Below are 23986 nucleotides of genomic sequence, written 5' to 3' on the forward strand. Positions count from 1 at the left end.
TGTCACATTCCTATGCCATTGGGTGGGTAATCAATGTCCAAGCCTTGGTTAAGGTTACCATTTTTAGCAAGATTCAAGCAAGTTGTGGGTCTCAATCTCACATCACCACAAGGCTTAATGGGTGTGATTGTGAGACTAGATGCTTGCCTGATTATACCTACGATGTAGTTGTGAGGGACCTATGTTGTGGGGTGATGGCCAAGTCAAGCGACAATGGCGATGTGATGATCATCGGGCAAGGTGACGAACTTGGTACATCCCTTTCCATGTAGACTTGCATGATGTTGGAAAAGGAGTTGGTCACTAGAAGGCAATCAACTAGTGATTCATGGTGACCGTCAAAGTCGCCGGGGCTCGGAGGGATGATTCGAGCCATTCAATCAAGTCACTTTAATATCCATAAAATGGTGGGCGCTGTGATAGGGTTGATGTGTCAAGAACTTCCAAGTTTGGAAATCACATCATGGTTAAAAAGTTCCATGCATGCTCACGTGTCCTAAACTTCCACACTAGCCCATCACATCAAAGGTAATTTTGTAAATATTAACCCCATCTACTTTGACTATGGTAGAAGCCATTGGTCGACCTTTACCCCATGTAAAAGTAACTCGAAGCTTCGCCGTTCATCACTTTCACATGGGGTAAAGGCCTCCTCATGGCCTCTACCTACTCCATCAAGGTCGTGGGTTGGCTCGGATGCGATTTGAGCGATTAACACACTCTATAACTACCTACAAAAACGGTAGAAACTCCCACTAACCATCTGCTGCCGCCACGTCCTAGCTAACCTTGACGGTCGGGTTCACGATGATTTCGACTCCCGGCCGGTCCTGGAAATCTTCCCGAATTCATCCCTAGAATGCCCTCCCCGAAGCCCTTCCCTACCCAGGTCAAAGATGGTGTTTGACGAGTAATCAGGTCATGAGACTTGATTTGTTAAGAAGGGGCCCCTTCCCATCTTTTCCCTTCGCTTCCCTTCCCCTTCTTCTTCTAAAGGCCTTTTGCTGCTGTTTTGTGAGCCTCTTCTCTTCTTCTTCTTCTTCTTTATGTTGTTTGCTGCTGCTTCTCCGGCCGTAGCTTCCTTGTCTGCTGCGTCGTGCTTGCCTTGTTCTCATAGCTTTGCCCTGCGCAATGCTGCCAGCCCTTCCTCCCCCTTAGCCTTCTTCCCCCTCGCCACCACCGACATACCCAAGCTCCACACTCTCGCCTTTCGCATCTCTGTGGATGACGAATTTGCATGATCCAAAAAGATGAATGTTGGCGTAGGATGTTCCAGCACCACGGCAACGAGCGTAGCACCTCGTTCCTCTGATCAGCAGCTGCCATTTCTCCACATTCGCCGGGAGCCTTTCGAGTATGGCCTCCTTCCGTTGCCCAACCTTGTGTTCTCCGATCCCTCGGCCACCTTGCGAGCTTTGCGAAGCAAGCTTCTTGCATCCGCCGACAATTTACAGACGTACGACTTGACTGAGACAACCAGCCCCGAAGGATTTGGGAAAGGACGTATCAATTCTGCAGGTATTGCGCAAAGCTTGGACCTTTCGCACGATCAGGCCCAGCTTTTGCTGGAAACTCTGGCCTCGGTTTTACCGTACTACGTACCGGAGACGGATCCTCTTGGCCGTGTTGCTGCCACTGAGGTCGATTCAGTGGGTGCAAGCATTGATGACCTGATATTATTCTTGTACATTCAGAGTTATAAGAAACCACCCCTCCGTCCACATAAGGATGCTGCCTCAGTCGCCGATGTGTGGCCATCCACGTCAGCATTCGATGGATTGATTTCTACATTGTCGCCGCTGCAAGTAAGTTATTTCACTGTCTTTCAAGAGTTACAGGCAAGTCTCTTGGTCCCCAGTAGGAACTTGAATCTGCTGTTAGTGAAGGATGTCTCTCACACATCTTCTAGCTTTACTTTCCTTTCGAGCTGCAGGCTTCTTCAAATTTGACGTTTTGCCAGTGGGTTGATCTCCTTACTTCTGTCCTGATTTGTGAAACCGGGCCGTATTAACAGAATAATTCATTTTTTTGCAGGTAAGAACAAGTAGGAAGAGCATGCCTTCTCAAGCAGACGAGGAGGCTCATCAGCTAGCTTATGTGCAAAAACATCTGCCAACACTGCTCTCTCTTTTGGCGGAGTCATCTGATGATGATGACCCTGATTCACAGGTTGGAAAATGAAGTTTCAGATCTTTTGAACAACATAGAATGATGCTGGCACTTTCTGCCCTGGGTATTTTAGATTCGATCTTCTGTTTTCACAGAAATCAAAGAGCTTGTACTGACTTTGATGCGCACGAGGCCTTATACATGGCTTGGTTGGTCTGGGCCTAAATAAAATATAAAGGGCACTTGCAGTGGCAGTCTTGCTTTGATACCTAACGTTATATCCTGATAGAACCGACCTCCCTGCTTTGTTATGTGTCAAAGCTTCTTGTAAGCTACACCTTGCTTTGTTTTAGGCATTGTGGTATGTAGTTTGTCATTTGGACATTTGGACCCTGCTTTTCTACACCAGTGGTGTTTTGGTGTTGCACGTGTTGAAAGGGCCTAATGGACCCCTTGAATTTTCTATTAGTTTAAACATTGTGTAAGACCTGACCCTCTTAGGTCCTGCATTGCTTTGAGCACTGATTTAAGTTCCAGCACTAGACTGGGCCTTAGCACAAGCCTCCACACAGAACTTGAACCACTTTAAAGCACCAATTGCATAGAGGACCATCCTCATACGAGGAGGAGGGTGGAGAGACATGTGCTGCCATTCTCCTAGAGAACTTTTATGAGATATGAAAAATGCTAGGTTGGGAACAATGAACGACATTTGCTTATAGAGCTTCAAAACTGAGCTTGGACTTACTGTTTGGGCCATTCCTTTGCGGGGAGGGTTCCTGGCTTGTAGCTATGATAACCGTGTGGTAGCATGGGGGGTTATACAACCACTGCATGCTTGGATGTGTGACAAGAGTTGCAAAGGCAAACATGCAATATGAGGCGAAGAGGTTGCCAAGGGCAATGGAATTCAAGGACGCAAGCCAGACGTGTGAAATTGCAGAATTAAAAGGAGTCTTATGGATGCACATGAGCAAACGTCTACCTTGGATACAAGATGCAGTAAAATGGGGATGCAGGGATGATGAATCTGAAGTGGATATTTCAGACCAATTGGAGACAATGATAAGGGGCCATTAGCCCTTATTCCATCCATCAGCCTTTGCAGCTCAAGTGCAGCCTCCAGCAGCTCCAGGGAGGACCAGCAGGCCGTGAGCAACATATAGGGAGAGGAAGAAGAGGTCTCCCCATCTCCACCTACAAGAAGGGATCCTCCATCTACAGAACCATTTGGCAAACAATTGTATTCAGCCTATAGGCAGACCGTTGCATTAAACCATGAATTAACAATAAATACTTTCTAGCGGAGGGAGAGGTTGCTGCCCAATCCTGCATTCATTCTCATGCACCCACATACGCAAGCACAAATGCTTTACATGCCTGCTCTTAGTTCGTTACAAGCTTCCGCATTAACGGGCTAGAGAGAAAGTGAGCTTCCTTGTCTGTTACAGTTCAAGCTGAAGTGCCACAATGGCTGAAGTTTGATCCTCAAGCATCTTTTGGAGGCAGAGTTCGGACGGGGGGTTGGATGGACAGATGAGATCATGAGCATCATTGGGGACAAACAAGGCTGCCCACTTTCACCAACCTTGTTTGGCCTTTATATAGACTAGCTTGAGTCTTTTATGAGGACCCTAGGAGTTGGTTGCTCTCTTGCCGGCTACTTACTGGCTCTAGATTCTATTGTATGCTGATGATGTGGTGCTCTTATCTTCGTCTGTTGAGGGGCTCCAGAGACATCTAGATGCACTACTGGCTTTTTGTGAGTCCCATGACTTGAAGGTCAACCTGGGAAAAACCAAGGTTATGATCTTCAACACCTCCAGAGTAGCTATACACAGAGAGCAGTTTACTTTTGACGGGGCACCAGTTGAGATTGTCTCATCATACATGTACCTAGGGGTTCTATTCTCTGGATCTTCACGATGAGACTGGCTATGGAGGCCCGCCTGAGTAGAGTTTACGCCTCCCTTGCCCAATTTCAGAGACAGTGCTTCCAAGTTCCATTCACATTTTCAGGAGCCATGGACCGAGTTTCTCCTTTTCGACTCCTTGGTCCATCCTGTGGGCATGTATGGCAGCACTTGCTGAGGGCGAGACTTATCCGGACATAGAGTGGACTTGAGTGGAGAGATTACAGGTTCTCTTGTTATCATGAATGATCTGCAGTAAGCCATCTGTTCCTCATCAGATCATTCAAGCTGAGTTCGAGTATCTTCATTGTAGTTAGATACGGCATTTTGGACCATCGCCTATCTATACCGTGTGTGAGATTATGGCTCCTGTATTGCAGAGCGACGCAGGCTACCTTGGTTGGTGTTAGCATCTTCTATGGCATTAGCAGCTCAGGGTTACCAGAGATGCTAGTACGCACACACATGCAGATGGTTTGAGAGACTCGGTTTCGATATAGATAGGCTGCCACCCTCAATATACAACATTGACGCTCCGTTTGTGCCGTTTCAGGGCAACAAGTTCAACTTGATCATCCGGGAGGATCTTTTAGAGTTATACACATTCAGGACCTGGTTGGCACAGACAGAGCTTTTTGTGAAGCGCAGTTTCTATCGGGACCATGCCTACGCATCTTTGAGGAGGGTTTCGTTATCCCACCAGGGTAATCTCAAATCCACCTACCACAGTCACTGAGGATTGCCATTGGACAGTTCCGTGTCATTGCGCTGACTTCGTATCGAGAGTGGAGGAGCAGATGGGATCCCTAGAGAGAGCTGTATCTGCACATTATGTGAGTGGCATGAGGGGAATCAGAGGAGCACTTCGCCTTCCGTTGCGCAATCTACTAATCGAGATAGCAGACAGCGATCTATTATGGGCTTCTTGCCTACAGTGCCTAGTCCGTCATCGGGTGTACCTTGACGTTTTCTTACCTTGTGTATGCTGCATTGTATTGTATTGTATTGGATCAGACTGCATCTACTATGAGGATGATGATGCTAGGGATGTCTGACTATGGTGACATGTATGATGACATCATTGACTATGCCTGCACAGTTTTCTCTAGCATGGGTTAGGATGCTCATTTAGTAGCTCCACCCTTTTGCTCAATGTATCAGGTTTTCTATCAGTCGTCAGCACAGGTCGTGATGGAGGCAGCAGCAAGGTTTACCTTTCACCTCACTCCAGGGTTTGGACTGAACCATAATCCAACCCTGGGGATTAGTCACAGCAGGGGGTGCCCAAAAAAAAAAGAGAAAGAAAAGAAGGCCACTATGGATGGGGATGCCGAGACTCCCATGGCTTTCCCCAAGGTCAAGACTTTTCTTCCGATTCCGACCAAAGCTTCATATTCCTCCATCACAGCCTTCCCTTCGCCCCCCCCCCCCCCCCCTTACATGTTTGAAAAAACAGAGCAGAAGAGAATGGTGAGCATGATAGACCCACAAGAGCATATTTATTACTTACACCAGGAAATTCGTGAGCTCAAGCTCAGACTTGCAGCTTTAGAGAGGAAAACAAATGCTTGGGAAGGACAAGGAAAACAAGAAATCATTCACGAAGTATTGCAGATACACAATACAGCAGCACCCACACCACAGATGGTGACTAGAGTCCAGGACTAGGTTATAACTCAGCTCCAATCAGTGAAACAGGAAATTACAGCAACATTGGACACTAAAGCCAACATATCGGATGTATATGAAGAAGTACAAGAACAGGAGAAGAGGGTGGCTAATGCACGATTCATATGCATAGGGGGGCTACCAGAAGGCTGGTTTGAAGGAAGTCAAAAGGAATATCATGGAGAGAATCCCACAAATAGAGTGGGCAGCTGAAGATGTAATAACTGTCTTACCGGAGGGGACACAAGCCAAAGGATGCTTCCAGAACAAGATGAAAAGAAGCAAGATTCTCAAGCAAACAAATAAGTTGAGAGGTACTAAAATATGGATAGTGGAGGAGCTCACACCAACTCGGCTCAAACTGAAGGCCACTGAATTGACTAAAGTGAAGGATGCTCGAAAGGAAGGAAAATGGGCTGTTTACAGAGATGGAAAAGCAGTAATCAGCGATTTCAAATCCAAACCTAAAGACTCTCAGTCTTACACTGATGTAATGCAAGCCGATCATCTTTTATAGTAGACTGTAGTTAACCTATAATAACTTTGTGAGTGCTACACACACTCCCTAGAGACTCTCAGTCTACAACTGATGTTTGGTGTTTACCTTTTTGGTGTGTGTTTTGTCCCATAAGCCCGCTTCTGTTCCTCTGCTCCTGCTCCACGCCTGCAGCTCTCTGCTCTGCAGCTTCTCTGCTGCTGCTCCTCCGCTCTTGCTCCTCTGCCCGTCTCATGCTCCCCGCTCCTGCTACTCCGCCCGCACCTGCCTGCAGCTCCTTGCTCTGCTGCTCCGCCTCCTGCTCCCTGTTCTGCTGCCCCGCGCAGCTCCCCTCGCCGCTCCATTGCCCTTTGCAGCTCCCCCGCCCGTTGCAGCTCCTCCTTCACCGGCTGCAGCTCTGCCCTGCAGCCCCTCCGCCTGGCTGCCGCTCCGTCCTCGCAGCCCTCCACTCTATTGCCCTATCCCCCACCTGCTGCTCCTGCCCGTTGGCTGACCACCCCCCCGCTCCATGCAGCCCCCCCGCCAACCTCTAGCCTCTAACCTACCCCCCCTCCTTGCCTCTCCCCTAGCCTCTTGCCTCAAACCCCCCCATCCCCTCCTAGCCTTTCCCCTAGCCTCTTGCCTCATTGATTTCCGGCCCCAGGCTTGGGCATGCCTCCCGCCATGGGGGGGTGCTCATGCTCCCGCTCCCGCTCCCGCTCCCGCTCCCGCTTCTGCACTAAGACCTGCACCAAGGTTACAGAAATCAGTCCAAAGAAATGGGGAAAGGTGAAAAAGATACGGATAAAGCCAAGAAAGATGACAAAAAAAGAAAGCAAGCAACAAACACAACTGAAACTTGAGGATGTGAACACGCGCTATAACCAAAGTGGACTCAGAGTTGACAACAAAGCAAAGGAGGGTTCCACCTCGGCCTTAGCTTCAGCCTCAGTCCCCGCTTCAGTTTCAGTTTCAGCCTTAGCCCTTGCTACATCCTCAGCCCCTGCTACATCCTCATCCTCAGCTTCAGCTTTAGCCTCAGTTTCAGCTTCAGTTCCAGCTACAGCCTCTACACCCCCAGCTGCAGCTATTGCCAGCGACATACCCATACCCATGACATCAGTTGCTTCGCTCTCCCCTGGGATAGAGGGGTTGTCACTGATCTCATCTCTTCCATCCCTCCCTTCCTCTCCCGCTACAGTTTTCTCACCGATTATGACAACTACTTTGGAGGGGTCATACACTACTCTGCATTACGCCTCGACCTTTCTCTCCCCTATGTCTCTCAGTCAACCTACATTCTCACATTGTTAGGATCGCCTCATCCAGGCCACTATCATCTCCATATTGTACCCAACCCACCCTATCACTACCCAATTTCCAGCCTCACTCTCACACTTTCATGCCACAGTCCTTCCAATTTCAGCTAGGACACATGCGAGCTGACCCATCAGAGGCTTGTGAGAACTTGCTGATGGAGGTATACAATATCCGAGAGCGCGAGATGGAGCTGACACGCTTCGCACAGGAGCAGGTCCGCTTCACCCAGGAGTAGGCACGTCTCATACAGGAGCAGGCTCGTGCTGTTGGAGACTTGGCTGATCTTATTCAAGGACTCAGACAAGACATCTCACAGCCGCTATATGCACAGTCCCAAGGAGCACTGCAGTAGTCGAGGCACAGATTGCGGGCATGCAAGTTGCAATTGAGGAAACGTACAGATGGGTTGATTTAGTTAAACGGGACCCTGCAAGGGTAACAATTTCGGCTACCCACATGGAGCAGCAGCAGATAGCCAGTAAGGCTCTCAACATTAGAGTACGTGGGATCCCGTGCAATGAGGCAATATCGATGATAGATGCGACGGCCTTCATGGCCACTACTCTGGGGGTGACAGAGCACAGGATTGGGAGAGCATGATGGGTGGGGAGAGACCCCAACCGAGAGCAGCCCCTGATCATACGGTTCCATGAGGCTCATGCACGACTTTCGGCACAGGTTAGCCCTATGAGACTAGCCATTGATCTCCATGGACGAGGACGTCACTCCACTATAGGTTGAGGCCCACTCCACTGCAGCGAATCAGGGTCGCGAGGAGGGGAATACGAGATGGACGACTCCTAACAGGTCCCCCTCGGGCATCCACTTGCCCTTCCACATAAGGAGGCGGGGTCTATGTGACTTAGATCTACGAGACCCTATGTTGCACCATTTGGAACTGTAATGGTATCTTATGGTCAGAACCAAGAAACTTCTCGGAATCCTACACATGTCGAGACATAGTCTTTTACGTAGAGACACGTCAGAGTCGAGAGCGTCCACCACCGGTTGTCAGTGGGTACACTTGGGAGTTTGCTTACAGAGATGAGACTAGAGACACGGGGGTACGAGGATCATGAGTAGCAGTTCTTTATAGATCCACCCTTCTGGGGACCATTTCTGTAAAGTAGAGGGATACACACTCCAAGTTTCTTTGGATCCGGATCCGACATGGGGACAGTCGAGACCATTTGTCGCAATATGCTACTTCCCTCCCGAGACATCCCACTTTGCTAGAGATATTCGAGATGAGGCTGAGACATCCCCATTTGCAGCCCTTTATTAGTCCATTGTTGACTTCTTGAGCCATAGAGAAGTCCTCCTAGTTTGGGACTTTAACGTGAGGACAAGGGCCCGCCAGGTACCACTCCTCGACTTCAGGGATGATTCCATTCTACTGCCAGATATTGACATTGAGGATGCAGGTATACTACGTGTTTTGACTGACATCTTATGGGCTAGGCCCTACAATGCGTGATGGAGTTTATGGTTTTGAATCTTATGAGTGACTATCGTGAGATTGAAACGCACTATGTTGTGTTTTTAGAGGATGAGTTTGGGAATGTTCCTGGATCCAGGTATAGGCCCTATTGGACCTCGACAGGATGCATGATCTCATTATTTATAATGGTCTTGAGAGTTGGCCCGCCTCATGTGGTCTCACATGCTTTTCATACCATGGTTAGCATTGTCCTCTTCTATGGCTCTCTCAGCAGGAGGGGACCAGAGGCGCTGGTATGCACGCACAGAGATATGGTTTGAGTGACTAGGGCTTCACATGGATAGACTCTCTCCTTTCTAGTACAGTATGGACGCTCCGTTTTCCCCCCTTCAGTCCATGTGGAAAGCAAGTAAATCCACCTGAAGCAGGCCATCTATCAAGACCATTATAGATAATGAGATCATGCATCCTGCCGAGGTCTAATAGGGCCTGTCCATAAGATGTGAGCGGTCCTCGTCTGTCAGCTGAAACTCGTAGCATACCTGCCTCCTCAAGGTCAATGACTGGCAATAGAGTAGAATCATCTTTGAAGTCGAGGAGTGATGCTTGACGAGCATCTGTCCTCACGTTGAAGTCCCCAACTAGGAGGACTTCCCCGTGGCTAGAGAAGTCAACAATGAACTGATAAAGAGCAGCAAATGGTGATGTCTCATCCTTCCCTCGAATATCATTGGCAAAGCGGGAGGTCTTGGGGGGAAAGTAGCAAACTGCAATAAACAGATAAATAAACAGATCCCGACTATCCATGTGTTGAATCCGGATCTAGAGAAACCTGGAGTGTGGATCACTCTGCTCCACTGAGATAGCCCTCTAAAGTGTGGATCTATAAAGGACTGCAACTCCTTGTGACCCTCGAACCCCTCATGTATCCCTCGTCTCATCTCTAAAGGCAGACTCCCATGTATACCTGCTGACTACTGGTAGTGGGCGCTTTGGGCTCTGATGTGTCTCTGTGTAAAAGACTATGTGGTGACCTGTATAGGATTCCGAGAAGTTCCTTGGTTCTGACCATAAGGTACCATTACAGTTCCAGATGGTACAGGATAGGGTCTTGGATGTCTGGGTCTCATAGATCCCGCCTCCCTATGTGGGAGGAGAGGTGGGTGCCCGACGGGGGCGTGTAAGGAGTCGTCCATCTCGTACTACTGTCCACTTTCTCTCCTTGCGGGCTTGGTCCCGTTGTTGCAACAGAAAACGCCTCTCCTTAACTTGTAGTGGAGTGAGGTCCTCATCCATGGAGATCGTTGGCTGGTCTCGTAAGGCTAACCTACGACGTAAAGCCGAAAGTTGTGCCTGGGCGTCATGGAACCGTATGATAAGGGGCTGCTCTCGGTTGGGGTCCCTCCCAACCCACCATGCTCTCTCAATCTTGTGCTCAGGCAGTCGCCCCTAGAGTAGTGGCCACCAAGGCCGTGGCATCTGCCAACGGTGAAGCCTCAGTGCATCGGATCCCATGTACTCTGATGTTGAGAGCCTTGCTGGCTCTCGACTGCTGCAGCAGGAGGGTAGTAGAAACGGTTACCCTTGCAGGTTTCCGTTTGGCTACGTTGACCCATCTGGACGTCTCCTCGATGGCAGATTGCATGCTCGCAATTCGTGCCTCCACAACTGGGGTTCTCCGTGGGATTGTACGTATAGTAGTGACCTCCCGTCGGAGCTGTGAGATCTCTTGTCTGAGCCCCTTAATAAGGTCAGCCTGGTCTCGGATAGCTTGAGACTGCTCGTATATGAGACGTGCTTGTTGCTCCTGGGTGAAGCGTGTCTGCTCGTGTGTGAAGCGTGACAACTCCCTCTCGCGCTCGCGGATGCTCTGGACCTCCATCAACAAGTACTCCCAAGCCTTTGATGGATTAGCTCATCCTTGCTCCAACGAAAACTGAAAGGATTGTGTCCTGGAAGTGTGAGGATGAGACTGGAGGCTGGGTGATGACTGGGTGAGATGAATGCGGTATGGAGATGATAGTGGTTTGGAGGAGGCGATCCCGGCAGGGTATGGGAGTGTGGGCTGACTGAGAGGCAGAGCCCCGATCTTAGCCAAGGTATTTAATAAAGCTGTCTGCTTGGGGTTTCCACGCAGTTGGACCATCAACACTATCTCACCCATCCACAAGGCAGGGGATCCCATGAACTCGGAGAACTACAGGACCATTATGATTGGACATGTCATGTCGAAGATTTATACATCAGTACTTGATTATGAGGTTAGCAGGTTTGCAGAGTATCGAGGACTCAGAGCAGCGGGACAAGCTAGTTTCAGACGGGATCATGGGACCGTGGACCATATTCTCGTGCTCAGATGTATCATTGAGGAGGCGAGGGCGCGGAAGTAGAGGGTTTGGGCACGGAAGCATAGGGTTTATTGTTGCTTTGTGGATTTCCGCAAGACATTTGACACTGTTCCGAGAGCCCGAATCATATGTCGCCTATAGGATTTGGGTTATGATCAGGAGATTTTTTGGGCTGTCGTGGCACTTTATCAGCGAGTTTTAGGAAGAGTCCGGACAAGATCTGGATGGACAGACGAGATCATGACACCATCGCAAACAAGGGTGTCCATTATCATCTACCTTGTTTCGCCTCTACATTGACGAGCTCGAGATAGTGATGCAGGCATAGGGTGGGGCAGGTTGCTCTCTCGCGGGCACGTTGATCCAGATATGCTTTACGCAGATGACGTGGCTCTCTTGTCTTTCTCGGTAGAGGGGCTCCAGAGACACCTTGACGCACTATAGTCCTTTTGTGAGTCTCATGATTTGAAGGTCAACTTGGGTAAAACCAAGGTTATTATCTTCAACACATCTCGAGCCGTCATACGCGATGAGCATTTTGTATTTGATGGGTTCCCTGTTGAGGTAGTTTCATCATACACCTATCTTGGGGTTGTCTTTTCTGGACCCATCTTCACTATGAGACCCGCGATGCATGCACGCGTAAGTAGAGGATATGCTTCATTTGCTAGACTAGAGAGACAGTGCTTCCACTCTCACTTTTAGTATCCACGGACCAAAGGGTTGCTTTTTGACTCCTTGGTCCGTCCAGCAGGGATGTATGGCAGTCCATGCTGGGAGTCAGACTTGTCGGATATAGAGTGGGCCAGGGTGGAGCGGCTACAGGTTCTCATGTTATTACGGACGATCCGTGGTAAGCCATCCGTCCCTCACCAGATCATCGAGCGGAGTTTGGGTCACCCCCCATTACAGCTAGATGCTGCATTTCAGGTCATTATGTATCTGTACCGAGTGAGGGAGTATGGGGCTTACACATCCGTACGTAGCATGATATCATGGCTAGCACTGTTCTCTTCTATGACACTTGCAGGAGGGGGAGACTAGAGGTGTTGGTATGCACGTACAGAGAGATGGTTTGTAGGGCTCCACATGGACAGACTACCTCCTTTCTAGTACATCATGGATGCTCCTTTCTCTGCCCTCCTATCACACGAGGTCAACCAGATTATCTGTGAGAATCTACTACAGCTACACACATTCCGGACTTAGTTGGGCCCGAGTGATCTTCCAGTGAAGCTAGGCTTCTACAAAGATCACTTCTTACATATCACAGCGGAGGGTTTCATTGATCCACCAGGATACACTTAGATTCACCTACCCCACTCGTTAAGGATCTCTCTTGGGCAATTCCGGATCTCTTCTCACAGATTTCGTATCGAGAGCGGCAGAGCAGAGCGGTTACTTAGGGAGAGGCGCATATGCACACTGTGTGACATGCAGGAGGTTGAGACAAAGGAGCATTTCATATTCAGATGTCCTGTTTACTATGAGATCCGAGGGTATTTCTACTGCCTCTTCAGAGATAGTTATCGGTTTTGGCCCGTTTCCTACCTAGAGCAGCGATGTTTGACTGGTTTCATTCATGAGGTGCTCAGACACCGAGATAGGATACTCGGAGCACGGAGACATGAGCAGACTTCTCCCCCGACTGATACCTCTCATAGCTCTGTCACGGAGTTCTTTTAGCCAGATCACATAGATCCCCACGAGGCGAGACCTCGACGTGACCGTGACCCGGAGCCTGTGACCCGACTGCTCAGACAGAGGGTTGACTCACAGATCATACTTGGGGACATCCCCTCCTTGTTTGGGATCGGAGCCCGACCGATGGGGCCTTGGTTAGACGCAGAGCTACGACTAGGAGACGAACGAGGATTGCACCCTTGGGAGGGCGACATCACTCTATTGCTGACCTCATGCCTCCACTTCCACAGCCTCATCCATCTTGATGTCCTACTGTTGCTGCTGATGATGATGATGGGTATGATGATGTCGACGATGATGCTGAGTTTGATTGATTGATATATACAGTCGAGATATGACTATGCTGTACTTAGGATTTAGTACTACCATTTTGCTTTTTTGCATTCTACATTGGTGTGGATGCTCGTTTAGTAGCTCCACTACCACAACTTATTGTATTAGGTTTTTCACAGTCTCATAGACCTATCGGTCTTCCGAAGACTCTATTAACCTTTCTTTCTTTCTCTCTCTCTGTTTGGTGAAATCACACACATACTTGTTTTTTTTTGAGGTGAAATTACACACACACACACACACACACACACACACACACACAGAGATGTATCTACGTCCACGGGAGGCCTTGCGGGCCTATGGAACAAAGTACACAAAAAGAAAAACTCATACAAATCTCACTAGGCTGTAAAAAGGACGTGCTAAGGCCCTTGCTGAGTACTAGTCTATGCCGAGAGAGAGAGAGAGAGAGAGAGAGAGAGAGAGAGAGAGAGAGAGAGATTAACGGCCTTGCGTGTCTAATGGAACAAAGTACACCAAGTGAAAAAATAACTCATAGAAGTCTCAAAGGGCGGTCTAGGGCCCTTGCTGAGTACTATACTAGGCTAAAGAGCTTAGAGAGTTGTTGTGGTGGGGTCTCCTCGATCTCTGGATCCGATGTAACATGCAACGGTAATCTGATCGTGTAATTCACAGCAAGACCTTCTTTAAACCTTTAGCGAAGAATTAGCATTGTACACCATGGAGAGAGAAAGGAGATGAGGATAGAGAGAGAGTAGAGTCGACAACCGATTGGGTCCCTGTACCCACTGAGGTCCCCCTCCCCTAATCAGGGGAGAATTTGCTTTATACTTGGAGAACTGAGAAATAGAAAGAACACTCTTCGAGAGAGCACGGAAAACGCGCTTCTGAAGAGCTCACTGTGCACACGTATAGCAGACCCAAAGACTTGAGAGGCAACAGCGACCAATATCGAGACCTTGATGCTGTCCACACTGACGATGTAGGATGCTTCTGCAAGGCAAGGGAGAGGCTTGTGCTGTCCGCCGGAATGCAGGGTTACTGCGTGAGTGAGAGAGTGAAAGCTAGGAGTGATAGATCCTATAAGAGAGATGAGAGATGACTGAAATAAAAGTTGAGAATGAGCTGTGTAAAACTGTAAGAGATAACTGAAAAGAGTTGCTGAAACGGCAAAGGCAAATAATGCTCCCATTTGTTTTTGTGGTCTGAGACATAGCATTTAAACATATCCAAGATGGTAGAGTTTTCCTGCTCCGATTGTCCATCAGACTGAGGGTGAAAAGATGACGGAAAATTCAGTGTAGTGCCCATATTTTCAAACAGCCCTCTCCAAAAGAGGCTGGTCATCCTCAGATCTCTTTCATTGATTATGGATTCAGGCATCCTATGATACTTGAAGACATGCTGCAGAAACAATTTGGCCATTTGATCTGCTGTAATTTTCTTTCTTACTGGTACAAAGTGGGCTTGTTTGCTAAACCTGCAAATTATTGTCCACAATCCATCATGTCCAGTAGGAGTACGTTTCAAGATCAAACATAAAATCCATAGCTATGCTTTGCCATGGTCTATCCAGAATTGGCAAAGGGTGTAACAACTCAGGTGCCTTCTGCCTGTCAAACTTTGCTTTCTGACAAACCATGCATGTTCTCACATATTCTTCCACATCTTTCCTCAAAGATGGCCAATAAAAGTATTGCTCCACTGCTGCCATCCAATATATCATCAATGCATGGAATTGGAAAACGGTTCTTAATCGTGACTTTATTCAAAGCCCTATAATCAATACACATTCTCCAACTGCCATCCCTCTTTTGCACAAGCAACAGAGGGGAACAATAAGGAGAATTACTTGGCTGTATTAATCCCTTTTTCAAGAGTTCCTTGACTTGTGACATTATCTCTTCCTGTTGTGCCTTACTGACACGATAGGGAGGTATATTAGGCGGTGAGCTTCTTGGAATTATATCAATTTGATGATCCTGGGGCCTCTTGGGAGGTAATTCTTGAGGAAGTGCATCTGAGAAACAATCCTGAAAATCTGAAATAAAAGCAGCCCTTTCTCTATCGAAAGTAGAAAGAGTAGAGCCTTCTTGAACTGGTTGGCTGTCCTCTTTGACAAAAATCAAGTACACTGAAATATGACGCTTTATTACATTGGAAATACAAGAAGCTGAAACTATAGGGATGGACTCTCCTTTCAACTTTACATCAAGCACATGATTTTTGCCTCTATAAGTTAAAGGAATCTTCTTGTTTCTCACCTGCACATCAGCCCCCACCCTGTACATCCAAGGCATCCCAAGCAAAGCATCACACTCTGGCAAAGGCATAATGTAGAAGTTCCTGCATCCTGATATCCCTGGATATGCATCCTCAACTTGCCAATGATAGAAGTGACAGGTGTGTTGAGTTCAGGGTTGGCCATATCACACATGTTGGATGGCCCCATTTTCTCAGGCTTGATGCCAAGCCTTCTTGCCATATCAGGTGTTATGAAACTCGCCTTTGCCCCAGAATCAAAGAAAAACAAACAATGCTGATTTCTGATTTTCCCCCATGCTTTGCACATCTCAATCTTTTTTGTTTCCTCTTCATCATGTGCATGTGGCAAACTCCCAATCACGTATGGAAGAAGTCCTGCGGAAGGTTTAGGCCTTTTGCCCTTCCGATCAGCCTGTTTATCATCATTCTTATCATCATCTGACCTGTCTCTTTTCTTGGATGGGCAATCATAAGAGCGGTGTCCCTCTCCTTTGCATATAAAACATTTGTTTTGCTCCATGAGTGACTTTTTCTCTTCATCAGATAACTTGGTACGGGGCTGTTTATTAGGCTGTCCACGCCTTTGACCAGCTTTGAATTGGGCTTTTCCTCCCTTTTGAAACGGTCGTTTGCCATAATTTTTATTTTCTTTTTGCCGAAAAAACAGTGCTAATTATATTACTTCGAGAACAAGATACAAAAGGTCAGCTTGTAGCTGACGGGCTGCGTTCACAAATCGGACACAGCCCTAAAAGGTAACAGAATAAATCATACTCTCACGGAGGGATAAGACGAGTGTGAATGAACAGCCATCGGGGTGGTGAGTAGTGCCACCGAAGGCCCTGCGAAGTCTGCTCGAAGAAGAGGCCCTGTGTGTCCCAAGCCCGGAGGAAGCGTCTCCGCTTCTCTTGACCGGCCCGGGAATCTCCCTGAATCTGGTCCCACTGGCCTCTGAGGGTATGAATAATCTCGCTCCAAATCTCCGTCATGATCTGGGCAGTCGATAAGGAGGTGCCACCGAGGATCTGCGCGTAGCGCGAGGTCCAGATGTGCCACCCTGCAATGCTGCTAATAATCTCCCAGACTGGCTGTCTCTCCCGAACTCCTGTATCAGCCTCTGCTAGGTGCTGCGGGATACCCTCGAGCGGCCCCCACGTCCCCTGTGTGATAAGGAAAGTGGGGTCCTGCTGGCATGCCTCGAATAAGTGATGAAGACCAGGTGCGGTGCTGCACCAACAGAACGCGTCCCAAGTGATCAATCCTAGCTCTGGTGCTGCGCGAGTAAGAACCCCGAAAGTCCACCTCCACACTTCCTGGGCGCGAGTGCAGCTTCACAAGCAGTGTTTTGGTGACTCCTCATCCTCATGGCAAATCTGGTAGCATCCGTCCTGGCCTATCTGCCGCAACCAGCTCCCCACTGGAAGACCTTTGTGGGCAAGAAGCCACAGGAAGTATGAGATCTTCCGCGGCCGCCAGCTCTCCCACAAGGCCTTCCAGAATGCCTGCAAAAAGAACCTGGAAATACCCTGTGCATACCAGCTGGGCCGCTGGGTGGGGGGGCGGCTCTGCATCCTCCCAAGAACTCGCCTGCCCAGAGTCGTGCTGTAGGCGAAGAAGGAAGTCGGCCCCTGTCCTGTCACAATCTCTGGCCACCACCACTCTCCTGGGTCCCAATCAAGCTCTGACAAGGCCCGCCCCTCCCAGAGCCAGAGACGCCAAAGCTGCATCTGGTCCTGCTCGATGCTAGGATCGGTACGCCAGACCTTCCCCAAAAGGCCTACGACCCGAACCCTCTGCCATGGGAGTAGGGGGTCGATGAGCGCATCCTCTCTCCTGAGTCGTCCATCCCCAAAAACCGCGAAGAAGGAGATAGAGGAGTCATCCATACGTCCTGCGATCACCAGTGGGATGCCACGAGGGGTGAACTGTCGCTGGCATGAGGACCTGAGGCTCAGGTGGAACCAACCAATCAGCTGGGATCGCGCCGTCGATCTCCGTGCGTCTCGCCTGGGCTCCACGTGCACCTCCAGCTGCGTCTGCAAGATCAGCCGTCTCCAGATGTTTGTACGTATCCCTCCAAACTCGAAGGGACCGGGCTGGCCCCCTCATCCAGCCATCCCACCTGATATGTGATCTCTCCCCCAACTGAAGGCCCTCGGCATCTCTGACCTGACCGTTCCAGATAAGCAGCTGGCGATCGATCTCCTCCTGACAGCTAGGAGGGGACTGAATGAGACTGAGGCGGAGCCGCCTCCAAACCATGAGGAGGCTACGAACGAGTGGGGAACGGGGCTAAGTGAGCGGGGCGGAAGTGAAGATCCACCTGAGGGACGGTAGCCACTCTCCACCTCGGCGCGGGACACAAGAACCGACTCCCTGCTGAAATAACATCTTCCACGTCTGCCCCCCGGGGTCAAACCGCGGATGACAAGCTTGCCTAACAAGGCCTGACTCTGAAGCTCTGGATCGATGACCCCCAGGCCACCCTCAGCCTGCGGAAGAATGACTGTCTGCCAAGCAACCCTGGCTCTGGTATCTCTGAGACCATCCTCCCCGGACCAAAGGAAGTTCCGAACCAGCCTCCTGAGCTGTGCCACGCTGGATCTCGAGAAACACCAGCAGGAAGCCACATACCAAGCCGTGGCTAGGAGGACCTGGTTAACTACCAGGGCACGACCTGCAAGGGAAAGCTTAGCAGTGCTCCAGAAAGCCAGCTTCCGTCGGATGGAGTCTAGCACCGGGAGAAACTGCTGAGCTGGCGTGATGTCTAGGCCAACCTGAAAACCAAGGTATCTAGCTGTCTGTCCCCGTGGAATCCATTTGAAACCCAAAAACCTCCCCCACTGAGAACACGCCCCGGGGTCTGTGAGAAAACCAACTGATTTGTTCCAGTTGATTTTCGCACCAGCGGCCGAGCAGAAGACCTCCAGGGCCATCCGCACCCTCTCTAGCATCCTCTCATCGTCCTGGACATACAGGGCTGTATCATCTGCGTACTCCGAGTCCAAAAGCTCCGTGTCCTCCCGGAGTGGAAGGCGAACACCCCTGATCCCTGTAGACCTCGCCCGAAGGTAGTAAGTCATAGCCTCGGCGAAGAAGAGAAACATGTAAGGAGCAAGGGGGCAGCCCTGACGCACTGATCTCTCCAAGCTAAAGCGCTCACCCATCCTGCCTCCAATGATGACCCTGCTAGAAGCTGTCCTGTACAAAGCTGAGATACCCTGAATCCAACCTGCTGGGAAACCTAGCCGCTCCAGAGTCCCCTCCAAAAAGGACCAGTCCACTCGATCGTAGGCCTTCTCAAAGTCGAGAAGTAGAATGGCAAGGTGTGATCCGCTGTGCTGAGCCCACTCCGCCGCCTCTGAAAAGGTGAAGACATTATCCAGGATACTGCGATCCTGAACAAAGCCTCTCTGAGTGTCATGGATGAGGTCTGGGAGTAGAGGCTGAACTCTGGCGCTGATCATCTTGGCGAGGATTTTGTAGGCAGCGGTAAGGAGAGTGATCGGGCGCCACTGACGGATCTCCTGTCTATCTCCTCCCTTCGGGATGAGGCAAATCAGTCTCGAGGAAAGGCTCTCTGGCATCTGACCGTTGCTGAAAATCCTCTGCAGAGCTGCAAGGAGGGGCTGATGGATCTGGTCCCAGAAGGAGGTGAAGAATGCCCGGGATAGCCCATCCTCACCTGGGCATTTCTGTCCGTCGATGGCCATCAAGGCCTCCAACATCTCGTCCATGGTGAACGGTGCCAACAACGTCGCCTGCATGCTAGGCTGGACCAGGGATGGAGTGTGCCTCCACACCTCCTCACGGTCACGTCGAGTGCGAGGAGCAAGCGGCTCTTGCTGGAAGAGGGTCGTGTAGAAGTCAGTGGCCAACCCCAAGACCTCCCCCGGATCCGTAACGATGTGACCATCCGCTATCCTGAGACTCCGAAGCTGATCACCTACAGCTCTCTGGCCATGCGTCCTGAAGAACTCCCTGCACATCCGGTCACCCTTCCGGGCCCAGAAGGAGAGAGAGGCGTGATAGGAAAACTCTGAGCGACGCTGGAGTGTCTCCTCCAGAAGGGCTCTGGCTCGAAGGCCTGGATCCGAAGCTCCTCCGAGCCCGGGGAAGCCTGCTGGAGTCGCTGAATGGAGGCGAGGTCCCTCCGAAGAGCTCTCTCTCTGCCCCACCAATCTTGTCGAACCTGTAGGGCTGCGAGCTGGCAGATCTGGCTGGACTCCTGCAAAGCCTGCGCCACCGAGCTAACCAGATCCACGCACTCGCCCCAGTCTCTGTCCCAAAGACTGCAAATACTGCTGCGCACATCCTCCCTCGAGAAAATGGAGTCAGGAATCCGGCATGAGCGGGGGGGAAGGGACTGAGCTGTCGAATCTAATGATAAGAACACAGGCGCATGGTCGGACAGTGTCGTCCCTGGAACTATACCCGCCTGACCGCCTCTGCCGATGGCCCAATCACTAACATAAAATCTATCCAGCCTCTCCAGGAGTCTACCTCCTTCCCTGCGGAAGCCCCACGAAAAGTCCAAGCTCCTGTGCCAGCGTCGGAAGGACGGGTCTCGCCAACTGTCCCTTCCTCCTGTCGCAAAGATAAAAGAGTCCCAAGCTGACTGCTCTGCCTGAGACATACCTGTAAACTCCGGTCCTCTGCCCTGCTGGTCCTCCAAGGTCTTCAGATTGTTGAAGTCACCTCCAACAATCCAGGAATCCATGTCTGGGAGAATCCCTGTAAGTGTCCTCCAGAAGGTGGCTCTACAACGGAGATCTGTGGGAGCATAAATGTTGAGGACTCCAACTCTGGATCCCTCCAGTTCCAGGCCTACCCAAAGGGCACGGCCTGGTATCAGCGTGCCATGACCGAAAACTCCCTGGGCTAGCTGCTCGCCCACGGAGGTACAAACACCACCACTCCTCCCCAGTGCGCCGATCGAGGGCTCCCAATAAGTGTGAGAACGTCTAGGGAGAATCTTCCCGCATCTGCGGGAGTGAGCCGCAGAAAGCTTGTGCTCCTGGAGCAGAAGTACATCCAAACGACCTATCACTGCTGGCTGAAGTTCCTGTCTCAAAATGAGCTTCCTAGGAAAACGGGTTCCAGAAGAGTGAAACCCGTTCACATTCCAGGAAACGAGGTGTAGGCTCATGGTGAGGGCTGGGAGGCTGCGAACAGCTGTCTGCTCGCGGTCAAAGTCGAACAAGAAGCTAACATCTCAGAGTGGAGGCGCTGACGCTTATGGGAAGGTTTGGAGGGGGAGGCGGGGTCATCCTGCCCGTCCTTCAACACCTTCAGCAAAGGCGAGAGGCCTTTGGTACCATGAACGAAAGCTTTCTCGAGCCAGCTCGAGATCTCTGAGGTGGTCATGCCGTAGAAAGCGCGGAGTTTCTGAGGTCTCCAGGCTCTGACATCTTGGGGGAGGGGCCAAGACAGGGGGGGCCTGAGGATCACAATCAGTTTGAAGCGTTTGGCGGCGCAACGCCACCGCAGGCGCACGTCACCCTCGGACCACTGAGTCTCGAGAAGCTGCCCACCGGACGGGCCTATCCAGGAGCAAACCTGAGCATGTGTCTGCTCCCTGAGAGCCTCCCATACCGAGTCGTCTGTCCAGGTCTCGGTGCCGTCGCTAAGGAACGTGAAAGCAAAGCTAGGGCCATCCCTGGGGGCCAAGGCGGCTATCTTCCCATCCGCTCCTTTGCGGAGCAGGAAGATACTGATGTCGAGGCAAGCAGGGAAAGTCCCGAGGTCGGCCACATCCAAGTAGTCCCAGGGGCCAGATCTGTAAAAGTCGCGGGGGAGCTCTCTCTCCTGAAGCTGAGGCCCGTCGGAGTCTGCTACTGAGGGGCTAGCAGACAGAGAAGCCTGCTCCGGTGAAGGTGTAGACTCAGGGTGTCCTGCCAGCGGAGGGGGAGGGGGAGGAGGCTGGGGAATAGGCAACACAGACTCCTCAGGGGCGACTAGTGGAGGAGGAGGAGGAGGGGGAGCGGGGGCTGCCCTCGGCTGAGGAACCGTCGGTGCAACTAGCTCTGCGGGAGAGCTGAAAGAGGCGGGGGGGGGGGCAGGGATGGGGATGCATCTGGAACTGGGGCTGAGAAGGAGGGGGAGAAGACTGAGGAGGACGAGGAGGGGGCTGAAGCTGCGGGTCGGGAGAAATGGGGTGCAGATGGGGGATGGCCTGGGGCTGAATGGGAAGAGGCTGGGGAGAGGAGGAGAGGGGGACCTGAGTCTGTGGAGGGCGGGCTACCATCGAAGAAGATGCTCTCCCAGGTCCCTGGGGCGGCTGCCTGTCAGGTCTCTGAGGTGCAGCTGCAGGTTGGGTAACCTCAGCCTCTTTGCCTTTATCAGAAATCTTCTTGTTCTTTCCCCTTTTCCTTCTAACCTCAGTCCAGCCGCCAGCTAACTCTGGTCCGGGCTCCGGCTGCCTCTGCTCCTCCTGGCGTGGCTGCCCGGAGGGGGGGGGAGGGGGCGGAGAGGGGGGGGCGGGGGGGTCGAGAAGAGCTGGCGAAGCGTGGACAAACAGCCGCCAGGTGCCCGAAGCCGTGACACCTCAAACACTGCCCTAGCTGTCCGGTGACTACCATGCTCTGGGTGATGCTGCCGGCATCTGTCACGATCTCGATCACTGTCGGGAGAGTCGCAGGATCCGCCACGGCCACACGGACTCGGGGGGCTCCTGCCGTAGTCACCGCATCGGCGAAAGTATCGTGCATAACCTAGCCAAAGTGGGAGCCCAGGTCCTTGACAATCGGCCGTAGCTCAGCAGCAAGACCTGGAAAAACTAGCGTCACTGGATGACGAGGTATACGGAACCGAGCATCAAAATCCGCTGCGCTAAATCCGCGGTACCACGGGACTATCATGACAATCTTTCCATCCACAGTCGTGGGGGAGCCAGCAATCAGGTTGCTCGCCGCTTTCGCATTGGAGAGTTTGAGCCAAAAGATGCCTCTTCCCATAAGGGCCACCTCCTCAATATGGCCGTCCTCTAGCATGAGGGTGGACTGGAGCCAGTCCCTGATGGCTGATCTGGAGGGGGAATGTCCAATGACTCTGCCATAAACAGAGGTAAGGGCAAAGTCATTGGGAACCTCCTGAACCCGAGATGATTGTTGCTCTGTCAGGATGACGCGGTAGGCATCTGGAGAGGGAGGGTCCGTCTGGGCCTCCGGTTCCGGGCAAGGGGCCGCCATACCGCCAAGACGAACTGCGAGGCTTCCGATGAGAAAAAGGCTGCCACCCAAAAAAGGGGGGGTAGATGCGGGAGGGTGGAGCCTGGGTGTGGCGGGAAGGATGGAGGGCGGGGAGTGGAGGAAGCGGGATGGGGGGGCAGGAAGCGGAGATGGCGCGGGGTGGAGGAGTGGGGGCGGGGATCGGGGGCGGTGGAGAGGAGGCAGGAACAGAAGCGGGGGCGGGGGGGAGGCGGAGTGGGGCGAGAGGCGGACGGAGGGCGGGGGGAAGGGTGAAAGAAAAAAAAAAGTGGAGCGAAGGGGCGGGGGGCGGGGGGCGGAGAGCGGGAAGGGGAGACGGGGGTGAAATGGAGGGGGGGGCAGTGAGGCGAAAGGGGGCGAGGGCGGGGGGCGAGGGGTGGGTGGGCGGAGCGGGAGGCGGGGGGGTGTGAGTGGAGCGGAAGCGGGGAGGGGTGGAGCGGAGGGGCAAGGGGGAGAGACGGAGCGGGGGGGGTGTGCGTGGCGAGGGGGGGCGGAGCGAGGCGGGGAGGGTGAGGCGGGGTGAGGGGGTGTGAGTGGAGCGGAAGCGGGGAGGGGTGGAGCGGGGGGGCAAGGGGGAGAGACGGAGCAGGGGGGGTGAGTGTGGCGAGGGTGAGCGGAGGTGCGAGGGGGGGTGAGGCGGAGGTGAGCGGGGATGGCGACGGAGGGGGAGGTAGAGGTACGGAGGGGGAGGGGGAAGCTCGCAGGAGCTTACGGGTTTCAACCGCTGGCCTTAAGCTCATCTGTTCACAACCCTCCTTAGAATTTTGTATATAATTTTTATTGATGTTCTTCTTATCTTGGTGTTTGGCAGCCCGTTTGTTGTCTTCTTTCTTGCTGTCCATAAAGCCCAAATTCTTCTCCTACATCTATGCATATGCTGTCCTTGCATTCTCAATTAATTGAGTCATAGAACCCACCTTGGTTTTGATGCAATAATCATGTAGCTCACTAGGCAATCCACAACAGTACCTCTCTATTTGCTCTTTCAAAGAAACATGCTTGTAAGAGCTCAATGGCAGCAAAACATCCCAAAACCTCTTGGTGTAATCATCAAGATTCTTGCAAAGTTTGTATGACAAGTCATGCCAGTGTGAAAGTACTTCAACTTCAAAAGTTGGAGTAAGCCAAGTAGAAGAGAACACTTGCTTAAATTCCAGCCAAGTAGTAGGTGCATCTCCATGAAGCATAAGGTTGGTGTACCACTTAAGTGCATTGCCTTTCAAAAATGTGGCAACCTTCCT

The 23986-nt window shown here is 51.5% G+C and overlaps 1 protein-coding gene across 4 annotated transcripts in view; it reads left to right on the top strand.

The window, feature by feature from the left end:
* Window positions 1–987: 987 nt before the first annotated feature.
* The window catches only part of LOC147901425 (Tubulin binding cofactor C domain-containing protein), a 90910-nt gene continuing 67911 nt past the window's right edge, over window positions 988–23986 (top strand). For all 4 annotated transcript variants that reach the window (XR_015541109.1, XR_015541110.1, XR_015541111.1 and 1 more), the window contains exons 1-2: window positions 988–1805; window positions 2035–2169. Coding sequence is in view for 1 of the 4 variants with exons in the window: in XM_087375408.1 (XP_087231534.1) it covers window positions 1251–1805; window positions 2035–2169 (690 nt within the window). In the remaining 3 variants the exon portion in view is untranslated. The remainder of the gene's footprint in view (window positions 1806–2034; window positions 2170–23986) is intronic.

The sequence above is a fragment of the Dipteris shenzhenensis genome, chromosome 6 (assembly GCF_047967505.1).
Source record: "Dipteris shenzhenensis isolate YYH24624 ecotype China chromosome 6, Dip_SZ_1.0, whole genome shotgun sequence".
Classification (NCBI taxonomy): domain Eukaryota; kingdom Viridiplantae; phylum Streptophyta; class Polypodiopsida; order Gleicheniales; family Dipteridaceae; genus Dipteris; species Dipteris shenzhenensis.